This window comes from Polypterus senegalus, chromosome 14, assembly GCF_016835505.1.
Source record: "Polypterus senegalus isolate Bchr_013 chromosome 14, ASM1683550v1, whole genome shotgun sequence".
Taxonomy (NCBI): domain Eukaryota; kingdom Metazoa; phylum Chordata; class Cladistia; order Polypteriformes; family Polypteridae; genus Polypterus; species Polypterus senegalus.
Window position 1 is genome coordinate 78,179,104 of NC_053167.1, and position 12,542 is coordinate 78,191,645.

Consider the following 12,542-nt stretch of genomic DNA (forward strand, 5'->3'; position numbering starts at 1 on the left):
GCCCATCTCTCCTGCTGGCAGTCCTGGCAATAGAGAAACAATTTTAACTGTGCGGCAGATCTGTTTTTGAACTGCAGTGCAGGTGTTATTGGGGGACAATGCATGCCAGCTGTGTTTAGTGGCACTCTGGCACCCACTGCTTCATGGGGGTCTCGAATCCCAAAAACACCTCAATTGTTGATTATCTGCAATTTCCTAAAAGGCAGTTGATGCTTTGCAGGACACCCTGACCGCTGGATCGTCAATCGAGAGTCTAAGCTTCACGGGGGACATATTTATTGAGATTTATAAAGACAAATTGCTCAAGTTGTATTTAAATTTCATTGACTGACTGACTGTATTTAAATTTTATCTACTGAGTTAAAAGTTTATTTTTTGAGTTTAATGTGTTCACTGTACTGTTACTTGCACTGTTACTGTTAAGTACTGTTCAATTTGTGATTTAAAAATTTGACTTTTTCATAATCAAATGTGATGTTACTTTTGCAGGGGGAGTGAATATAAATCAAACATTTTCTAGGGGAGTAGGACATAGAAAAGGCTGGGAACCACTACTCTAAACAATCCTTAATAATTCTTAAGTAATACTCAAAACAGAGGACATGAAACCATAAAAACCTCTGATCCAAAAATGATCCAACAAGGGACTTTGAATTTTTTAAAATTTAATAACAATATACTAGAGAAAACAAAACATATGCAAAACACGAGCAAAAGGATGTGCCTAAAAAAACACCTCTGGGCAAATATAACCAATCAAGTTTATCAAATTCTTAATTCATCTAAATTCATCCCCAAAACAGCAAAACAAGAAAACAAGAAATATAAAAATCTAAATCTGTTCTGGAGAATCTGGCTAGCCTGGAATATTTAGGCTGAGGACAGATCTCCAGCAATAATAACACTGTGGACCATCCTCCTAAAACTTTATGTAAAGATGACAGGGCAAATAACAAAATTTATTAACTGTAATGAGCCTGAGTCTCCAAAAATTATGAGGAAGAAGCTGCGATCAGGAAATTAATGTCAGGCAGGAACGTAGTGAGCAGAGATTGTCAAAACCAGCAAACAGGGCACAAGGGCAGAGAATCAAAGTCAAGAAACAAAAGTTCATACGGAAATTGAACCTATCATTTAGCAAGCTTGAAAGAAATGAACTGCACTAAAATGTATTTCTTAATTGAAGTGCTACATGGCAACGGCACTCTATTTACAACGGATGTTCCACTGACACCACCAAAAAGCTAAATGTGGCCCTTTGAGGCATGAATAAAAGAATGGAAAAAAAATCAATTAACATATTTTGACAATTGTTATTATCAAACTAATTCAAAAATAAAAATAATACATAGATACTAGAAATGAATAAAACAATACTCAAAATATAATATGCAAGAGGACAAAAACATAACCACTGACACCATAATATACAATAAAAATATTTGAAGAAGGTTTGCTTTTGAAGAAGGTTTAGTGTCCAATAGAAACAAAATTGATATTTTGTGGCTGCAGATATTTTGCTTGGAAAGCCACAGTGGACCACTTATTGCTGCAAATGTTGCTCAAACAAGTGATGATGAACTCTAATTGAGCTCAGAAACTTTAGACACAGATGCTGTATACAGGGCAGCACCATTACACCCTGTGAGCAACACCATGAGATTTTGTTTGGTTTATACTTATGGGTATTTGTCTAAGTTTACATACATTTTCTTTTAGTTTATTTAAGTGTATAACTCACATTATAACACTGACAAGAAAAAATGTTTTGCACATGATTTTATGATCCATCCACCTGAACATTGAAGACTCCATCCATGCATCATTCAGACTACAAGCTCCTTCTCTCTACTCTCGTTCTCCCACACAGATGTTTCCTAGGGCAGTGCTTTTCAAACACTGAGATGACACCCACTTCTGGGTCATGGGCTACCACTTGTTGGTCACAAGTTGCAACTGTTTATAATGGTAGTTGGTTAGGCATCACTTGCCTCCTCACATCCCCAAAAATCTTGCATAATTCATCTAGGAGGACTCCCACTCACCTACTGTGAAGGTCATGCTCAATTTACAAAGAGAGAATCTGACAATCGCGTTCGATTCACCAAAGAGGACCCTCTCTACGTTTCAGTTGGTCGCAAAGACATGGGAAAAACAAACACTGTCCTAGAGTGCTATTCTTTGGGGATTTACATCCAAACTTAATTATTATTCACTAATAATTATTCATAAATATTATTCATACATAAATATTCTATATTCTAGCAATATTATTTTTAACAGGGCACCTGTCATGGGTAGATTGTCACTTCTTTTCCACAGGGTTAATGGCTTAGGACAGACATCTCCAGTAGTAAGCAGCGTGGCAAGGTGTTACACATTATTAGTAAGTGGCAATAACCAAGTTCTGTCAGACACCAATGTCTAGGGGACACCTTTGGACAATTAGGGACACCCTCTGGTCTATTCAAGCCAAAGACATCAAGTCCTTAAGTGGAGTACTAGGAATGTATAGGCTGATCAGGCATCACTCATGATCAGCCCTTATATGTATGTATATATATAATGGAAATATTATTGTATGTATGTGTGTGGGTGTGTATGCGTGTGTATGTTAGGGCTAAGGTGTGCTAGAGTAGGACATTCATAACAAACCAGGTGAGTCCCACTTATGGCATGATAATATAGCCAGTGTCAGAACCATCTTACCATAAATAGAACGTAAAGAGTGTCAGCGAGCTAAGCAGCCCAAGTTACAAAGAAAATCAATATTTAAAAAAAGATACATGTTCCATGTAGTATGTGAAAAATGTACTGGATAACCTTTTCAGGTTTATATAAAATCACAGATGTTAAAACAACATTCCAAAAGTATCATTCTTCTTAAACTCAATTCTCATTTGAAATCAATTAATGGCCGGCATTCAACATTTTCATGATTGAAATGAATAGGCGTGTCTTACTTTTATATTAAGGATTGATGTTCTGCCAGTATATGCTTAAGATGACATCACTGCACCCACTGACTGATTTGCTATCAGAAAACCCCTTTTTATATACAGTAATGTAACTCATTTCTATTAGATTGTCTACATATTCACAATTTCCACTATTTTCATTAAACTTTCAAAAAAGAATAGCTGTATAACTACTTTTTACATATTTGTGTTTCACATAAAAATATGTTTCAACAGATATCCCAAAATCAGATGTAAAACTGGAAATATAGAATAATAAAGGAAATAGCTTTTTCTAATAATTTGCTCCATTTGTTCTTTCTTAACATGTGTGCTGACAATATAGAGGATCATCCAAAAGACCAGTATACTTTTGAGGTATCATTGTTATAGAACACAAAAATAAAAAAAGTTTAGCTGCTTTTACTCTGACAGAGTAAATAATTGGGAGATGAACTGACTAGCACACTACACATGAATCTTTTTTTCATTAAATAAAAAACTTAAAGTGCCAAAAAATCACAAAGTTCTGCCCATGCCAGGGTCAATTATAGGGTCAATGTTGCCACATATACACTTAATTGCATGTGGGGAGCAAACCAGCCCAACTTGCTGCCAGTCCCAAAACCTGATAGTGAGGTTTAGTGTCAGTAACAGCATCTGGTTGTAAAAGTTTAACCAAAGTCTTCAATATCAACATGCAACATGTCTCCACTCTCCAGCGCCATGTTTGTGGAATTTGATGGAGTTACAAACCAGAGTACCCATGTGGAAACTGAAGGTGGCAGAAACTCCACATGGACCACACTGAGAGTGATTTGAACCTAGTAAACTATCAGTGAAGTAGCAGCGGTAAATGCTGCGCTACCATTGCATCACAAAAATTATTTTAACACTTCGCTTCAGCAGTAATAACTCTGATAAACAATGTATCAGCACTGTTAAAATGCAGAGATTATACATTTTTTACTGGAAATAATTAAGACATATTGCATCCCAAACCAGTCCCCATGCTACCACACAGTGAAAAGTTGGTTCCTTCTGTTGCCCATTGCTGTCCGGATAACCTGAACTAGAAGAGCAGGGATAGATAAGGATAAAATAATAAATATTAGACAATTACTTGTAGTGCATTGTCTTGTCTGATGTCAGTAATCATTTCATTCACTGAAGGAAAACTAAAATTCTTTAATAACCAACCAAGTGATATCTTTGTAACCCAAGAAAAAATGGTACTTTGTAAATAAAACTTGTTGTTATAAAAAATAAAATTGATACCTAGGATGGAGTTCATACACACTAATGATGGATAGGAAGAGACGTTGAGTCACAGAAAGACCATGAAACAGATTGAAAGGACTGGTGTTACATTTTGAGGAAATTGCTTGAGTGAGCTGAGAGTTGATAATTATCCAAAGGAAACTCAATATGCATGTTGAGGTTTCAAGGAGGAATGTAGACGCCTGAGAGTTCAAACTGAAGTGTTGTTAGAAAGGAACTAAGTCATAAGTATTTGTGATGGTGTGAGCTGGGTCCATGCTACCGAGTCCTTCTGGGGAGCCTCTTGAACCTGCTACCACCAACAACGTACCTGAGGGATGAGCCAGCAGGTGATGATACAACACACATAACAAAGGGGTAGGTGCAAAACTGCTCCATTGCTTTTATTAAAAACAATCAAAACAATGTTCAAAAGTGCAGTGCTCTAAAAACTCAATAAATAAATAAATAAATAAATATCCCAATAAAAGGTGAAGGTGGAGGTTAAATGATAATGAAATAATGAAATAAGTAATCCTTTAAAACAAGGTTAAAAAAAACAGTGCAGGAAGCTGTCCATAGGAACTTGTGTCCTGGTGCACTCCTTTAAAAACAGACGCATCTTTACCCTCACCCAATACGGGCTCTTGCAGCCATGGAGGTGCCTTTTGTGTCTCTGGCAGAGCACTACGCCAAGCCTCCAACTCCTGCTGCCAGACTCATGTCCCTGCAGTCCACGGCTCCCCCGCAGGACACCTGAGCCTTCCAATTATCCTGCAGCCATGCTGCCTCGCTCCGACTTTATGTGGCAAGTCACTCCAACCGAGCAGCACTTTAGTCACTCCAGCTCCTAGGTCGTTCAGCCGAAGTGACCTCCTTCAGTCCCTGGGAGTCAGCCAATATGCTCCTCAAGGGACTTCCAGTCAGCTGCCTGGCTTCTCTCTTTCTCTCTCGTTCACCTGCACTGGCTCTCTCTGCCTCCTGCCTTCTCTCTCCTTCCTTTTTTCTTTTGTTTTTCCTTTTTGTTTCATTTTTTTTCATCTTCTCCCCCTTTCGATTTTCTCCTTTCCAATTTCCAGTTTCTTTTGTTCTTCTTTTATATATTCTTCCCCCCAGTTCTTGTCCCGGCTCTTCCTTTTATGCATCCGTAGGTGGAGCGTCTCAATGGCACAACTCAGGAAACCGATGAAACAACTGAGAAAGACTGCACCCTAATATGCTGTAGTGTCTTGCCCCAATTACTCCAACGAACAAATCGGCCACCTTTTCTTAAGCTGCGGACCTGCTATACCACAGTATTGTCTGAAAAAAGCAATTGATGCAACGGGGAAATCTATACAAGTTGTGCAGTGTATTTAACAATAAAAAAAGCTGCAAAGTGGCATTTGTCCAGGGTTTTTCTGTTATGCATTACAGCAGCACCCAGGCTTGTAACAAGAACTGTTAAGTATCATATTGAGGTCCATATTTTGGAAATGTCTCTGTACGTTTGAATTTAAAAGCATCTGTTTATGGTCATGTGTATGCATAAATAATTTGTTAGAATAATATTTTTTTTTACATATTATGCATGTGCTATTTCTTCGAGGCACAATACTCAGTCATTTAAAATACAAATACCAGTTTTTAGCATGTAGCATGCACAGAACTTGTAAGAAACTTCATTTACCATCTTAATACAGGGTTTAGAGGATTGGTCAATTATCATTAACTAAGTGGCAAACATTATGTCTTCTGCTTCATATCTAAATGCAACAGCAATGCACAAATGTTTGATACTTGTTTCTAATCATGACTATTTGCAGATTCGGTTCGGGTTGCAGTTCATAAATTGGGTTAATTCTGGTTGTGGTTTCTATGAAATCTTACTTGCAAACCAGAGTTTGGGTGTGGTTTAATAGATGAGGGTACAGATCAGATTCGGTTCTTAAAAACTGGACCCACTTTCTTTATCTTGCACATGACCAAAAACAATGAATGCATTCATTTCTCTCACACTCTTGCTCCTTCTGTCTAACATGTCACTGGTATTTTCCTCCTATCAATGACCCTTGCTTCAGATGATCGCCCAACTCTATACTCAATTAGACCTCTGACTCAAGATGGCTTTTAACCAATTCTCACTATTACATCAGCCCAAGACTGGGTATCGCTGTGCTACTTTTAGAATGGGACACCAGGCTAGAACTTCCTCTCATATCTCCTAATGTGTGTTGAGTTATTTGGTTAGACATGCCATTCATTCTGTTGAAAGGGGCAGGCTCCTAGTAGATCATAGAGGAGTGGAGACTTCCTATCAGTCCTTTTTGGATTCACCCTTGAATGAGCAGTTGACTTGTATCTGTGCTACCTCCTTGCAGACAGGAAATCTTGTAGACTCTTCAACAGTGAATACTGCTTTCAGTTAACACTGGTGTCTGCCAGAACACTTGCTCTCCAGGGTCCTGAAAGCACATTGCATGTGTCTACATCAGCAAAAACTCTCTCATCTAGGCTAGTGCTCCTGCCGTTTTGCCTCCTTGGGTATCCGGTACACACACAACACTTACTGAAATGAAGCATCTTCTGTGATGCCACATTTGTAAGTCTAGTTGTTCACTCCTTGCCAGTACAAATCTCTGTTACTTCCAGAGACGTCATATGAGACCATTCTCTACCCTTTATTACTTAATTCAATAGGATATAAAGAATGTGAGAATGCATGAAATTTTTACATTTACAAAAGGGTTTTTTTTGATAATATACATTAAAAAGTACAATGTGATATTTGCAAAAAAACTACAACTAAATACTGTTATGAACAATACAGGAACCCTTATAAGAAACCTAGCTTGTAGGGTTTGTGGACTACATTGATGAAAATGTGTTATGTTTTGTAGCTTTTTGTATAATGTGCCACCTATAGTAAATCATCAGTAAAGGTAGTACACACTGCCCTGCTCTACTACTGTTTAATATCACTATTTGGCAAAATGAGGTCTCCTATGAGAAATGACTACTAGTTAAGAGAACTTCACATTCAATGTACAAATTATCATACATTTACTTATACATGTCAGTGACGTTCACATTTCCTTTGTAATATTAATAAGGATTTAGTCTCTCCTTGTATAATTCTTACTGTATGTAAATAGTGTCTGGAGTTACTTTACATGCATAACACTTATTTTATATGAACAAGAATGTATTATTCACACTAAAATTCTAGGAGGATACTGTAAAAAGTTGAAGAGAATGAACAACTTTAATACTGTGGATAAGCTAGTATATTAAGAGATATCGGTTGATGCCCATTGAGGTAGCCACCAAATTTATATTTTTCTATGACTTGTGTTTGTTCAATCAGATAATGTTGCATGAATGAAAACAATTAAAATACATTCTAACATTACAATTTGATGCAGACTCATACTTGAGTTTGGGGTTGTGTTGTTGTTGGGCTCCTGCCATCTGTTGTCTCCTTTCTTGGCTGCCCTACAATGCTCTTGTTGCCCAGATTTTCTATGGATCCTATTCAACTCCATATACTCATCTGCCTCATCAACTGCCTACCCATTTACAATACCACCTCTGCTTCACCCCACACCTGATAAAAGAGGCAACACATTCTGCCTCCCTTTTCTCAACACTCACCAGAAGCCACATAGACCAATTAACTTTAGCAGCAGAGAAGCACCTCCTGTTTAAACTTAAGTGCTTTCTATCTGTGTCCCTCTTCCGTTCTCTACACCACCTTCTTTCATGGCCATGAGCTAACTCCAATGATTTTATTGTGTATTATTTATTTTCTCCAGCTTCATGTGGTAAAGTGAGGTCCACAGCTGGTTGGCATAACTTTAAATAAATAATGGCCAGACTCGCATCTTCCAGTGGGGGAATGGTAGCATGGTGAGAGCAGTTCCCGTTCACAATGCAGGAGCAGACAGCTCTACACTTGGTGCAAAGGTGCAGGATCTCCCATTACGCTAATTGGCACCGAGAATTGCTGATTACCACAGCAGTGCCACGTCCCTGCTCTAAAAGAGAAGCCCGAGTGCAGGATACATGTATAAATATAGAGAGCGAGAAAAAAAAAGAATAAAATGAAAAAGGCTGATCGGAAGAAAAGGAAATTGAAAGATGGAGAGAGAAAAAAAATCCATGAGCAAGGGAGAGATCCAGTGCAAGTGAGCAGATGAAAGACGGAGAAGGCAGAAAGCCAGGATGAAGTCCTCAAATCAAGTAGACGGCGCTGAGAGGCTGATAGCCACTCTATCTGAGGAGCTGGGGACCTGCTCAGTTGTAGCAACTCACCAGAGAGAGGCAGTGTGGCTGCAGGGGAGTGATGAGTATAATGTGCATTTCAGTTTCTAAAGATATCACTTTACATTTTGGTGACATACTACGCAAATTATATTCATTACTTTATAAAAATATTAATATAACTACAAACTACAGTATGTATGAAATAACTAAGCACTCACATAAAGTAATTTCCAGTTCTACAATGCACCTGATATCAACAATAAACAACTATTCTGTGTGAGGAAGGTGCATGGCCAATACTACAGTACTTTTATGCATATAAAAATGAACTGAATATTTTTTTCTTGAAATAATTCAAACCACTTGAAAGGAATTGCTGTTATTCAGTTTTATTCAGATTTAAAAAGTTATAGTAGTTTAATGTAAAATTAGTCTTTAGATATTTAAAATATACTATATCGAAAACACAACTTACCATTGACACTGAGTTTTACTGCTTGTGTAACATTGCCAGCAATATTTGTTGCAACACATAAGTATAACCCACTGTCGGACACTCTTGTTTCAATAACCTTCATCGATCCTGATGAGAGTAACGTATGTCTATAAATAAAAATATACATAAGCATACTCAGTGTGCATGTCATGTTTTCCTATTTATTGTGAAAATTAAGGTGCCTAAAACTTTACTGTTTATACATATTAAATTCTCTGCCTTGATTTTTTAAAATAGATTTTCAACAAGATAAAAGTGAAAACAAAAAACAGTAAAATATAAGCAGTGCTGCGGTCAAGTAAAATACTGTACCTAACTTAAAAGATAACGGCATATTACATTGTCAATAAAACTCTTATTTACTTTTCTTTATAGGTAGATGTTATATTTTAAAGATAATACAGTGGTGTGAAAAACTATTTGCCCCCTTCCTGATTTCTTATTCTTTTGCATGTTTGTCACACAAAATGTTTCTGATCATCAAACATATTTAACCATTAGTCAAATATAACATAAGTAAACACAAAATGCAGTTTTTAAATGATGGTTTTTATTATTTAGGGAGAAAAAATCCAAACCTACATGGCCCTGTGTGAAAAGTAATTGCCCCTTGTTAAAAATAACCTAACTGTGGTGTATCACACCTGAGTTCAATTTCCGTAGCCACCCCCAGGCCTGATTACTGCCACACCTGTTTCAATCAAGAAATCACTTAAATAGGAGCTGCCTGACACAGAGAAGTAGACCAAAAGCACCTCAAAAGCTAGACATCATGTCAAGATCCAAAGAAATTCAGGAACAAATGAGAACAGAAGTAATTGAGATCTATCAGTCTGCTAAAAGCTATAAAGCCATTTCTAAAGCTTTGGGACTCCAGCGAACCACAGCGAGAGCCATTATCCACAAATGGCAAAAACATGGAACAGTGGTGAACCTTCCCAGGAGTGGCCGGCCGACCAAAATTACCCCAAGAGCGCAGAGACGACTCATCCGAGAGGTCACAAAAGACCCCAGGACAACGTCTAAATAACTGCAGGCCTCACTTGCCTCAATTAAGGTCAGTGTTCACGACTCCACCATAAGAAAGAGACTGGGAAAAAATGGCCTGCATGGCAGATTTCCAAGACGCAAACCACTGTTAAGCAAAAAGAACATTAGGGCTCGTCTCAATTTTGCTAAGAAACATCTCAATGATTGCCAAGACTTTTGGGAAAATACCTTGTGGACTGATGAGACAAAAGTTGAACTTTTGGAAGGCAAATGTCCCGTTACATCTGGCGTAAAAGGAACACAGCATTTCAGAAAAGAACAACATACCAACAGTAAAATATGGTGGTGGTAGTGTGATGGTCTGGGGTTGTTTTGCTGCTTCAGGACCTGGAAGGCTTGCTGTGATAGATGGAACCATGAATTCTACTGTCTACCAAAAAATCCTGAAGGAGAATGTCCGGCCATTTGTTCGTCAACTCAAGCTGAAGCGATCTTGGGTGCTGCAACAGGACAATGACCCAAAACACACCAGCAAATCCACCTCTGAATGGCTGAAGAAAAACAAAATGAAGACTTTGGAGTGGCCTAGTCAAAGTCCTGACCTGAATCCAATTGAGATGCTATGGCATGACCTTAAAATGGCGGTTCATACTAGAAAACCCTCAAATAAAGCTGAATTACAACAATTCTGCAAAGATGAGTGGGCCAAAATTCCTCCAGAGCGCTGTAAAAGACTCATTGCAAGTTATCGCAAACGCTTGATTGCAGTTATTGCTGCTAAGGGTGGCCCAACCAGTTATTAGGTTCAGGGGGCAATTACTTTTTCACACAGAGCCATGTAGGTTTGAATTTTTTTTTCTCCCTAAATAATAAAAACCATCATTTAAAAACTGCATTTTGTGTTTACTTGTGTTATATTTGACTAATGGTTAAATGTGTTTGATGATCAGAAACATTTTGTGTGACAAACATGCAAAAGAATAAGAAATCAGGAAGAGGGCAAATAGTTTTTCACACCACTGTATATACACACACACATAAACATATATATACATATACACACATATATACAGTATATATACATATACTGTACATCCACATATATATACATATATATATATATGTGCACAAAACCACGCTTTTATCAAGGCTTCCGTCGGGTAGTCTTTTGAAATGAAACTTTCCTCCAATCAGTTGTAGCAACGCGCTTTCTTCCGACTGTTATATTTTTGTAGCTCTGATGTGTGAATCAATGTAAAAAATAAAAACAAAACCAAATGGATCCAATCTAAAACTATAAAGATAATTACCAACTAAAATCTTAACACATCAAGCCATGAGAAAACAGCACAGAAACAACAAATAATAATTAACCAGAAAACTGTAAAATTATTAAAAGCCATTTAATCATTTAATCAAAAATAAACTCCTAGTAAAGTAAAAAAACAATTAATCAAAAAACTACTTTGAAAAACATGAGGAGGTCTTGGCAAAAAAAGAGCTTTATGCTAGAACACAACAGAATGTAGTGCTTAGCCTTTTATTTCCTTTAAGTTCTTCAAGAGACTACATTATACTTAACAGTTGTTCCTGAAAAATAATTGTCAGTTAGCAATTAGGCCAAATTATGCTTCATTCTTAATCCAAAAAATGAATACAGAATGAAATGACTAAAGATAGAATCTAAAGAAAAGGGAATAATAAACAAAAAAATGTAAATCAAACAGAAGCATAACAATCATTAATCTGTGTTGTTTGATCAAAGGAGATATGTGTTACTGAGCAAATGACCATTTGTGGATATTTAATCAAAGGGAAATATTTGCCCTCCTAATAAACTGCTGAAAACAACAGAAACAGACCCATCTTTGACATTCTAGTGATAGTCAAAATGTACATGTTTAAATATTATCTGGGGCATTTGCTTAAACTGTTGTGGTCAAACCTTTATAACTTAATACAAAGACTGCAGTCCTCCACAGTACTATTGTATTTAAATTTTAATTACACAGATGTTTTGATGTTCTTTCTTCCATTCCCATGGAAGTAAAACTAGATTTGTGTCTTATTTTTTATGCTAAAATGAAAAGTGGAGGCCTATCTGACACAGACACTCAAAATTTAAACAGTTAAATTAAAAGCCTAACCCTGTAGCCTCTACTTTGAAATGGGATTGTGAGAGGAGATGCTGGTCCATTAAGATGCAGCTCAGGCAGGGATAAATAAAATCTTTGCTGGTTTAGCTGATCTTGGTCATTAGCTGCGGGAGGTATGTGACCAGTGGAGTTTAAAAATCCAGCCACAAGTCATTAAAAGAAAAACTTTTTAAATGAGCTACAGTTTTTAGTAAAACTGTATTGTATTTCTATGACAAGAGAAACTCGAGCTCCACTTAGTCGCACCTATAAGATATTGATTAATCATTTACACTTACATGACTAGAGATAAGTAAGGTATTAATTTAAATGAAAAACTTTGCAAAAGTGATCTTCTTAACTAAGATCCCTGGGCTAGCAATATTCTTTTGTACCCTTTCATATTAAATTTATTTGTAAACGATGCTTGCTCAATGAAAAATGGAACTTCTGAGAAAG

At 37.0% G+C, this 12,542-nt stretch overlaps 1 protein-coding gene across 2 annotated transcripts in view; it reads right to left on the bottom strand.

Annotated features, from left to right (window-relative positions):
• Positions 1-12,542, bottom strand: part of hmcn1 (hemicentin 1) — a 280,760-nt gene that overhangs the window by 119,357 nt on the left and 148,861 nt on the right. For both annotated transcript variants that reach the window (XM_039735773.1, XM_039735774.1), the window contains exon 23: positions 8,938-9,065. In XM_039735773.1, the coding sequence (XP_039591707.1) occupies positions 8,938-9,065 (128 nt within the window). The remainder of the gene's footprint in view (positions 1-8,937; positions 9,066-12,542) is intronic.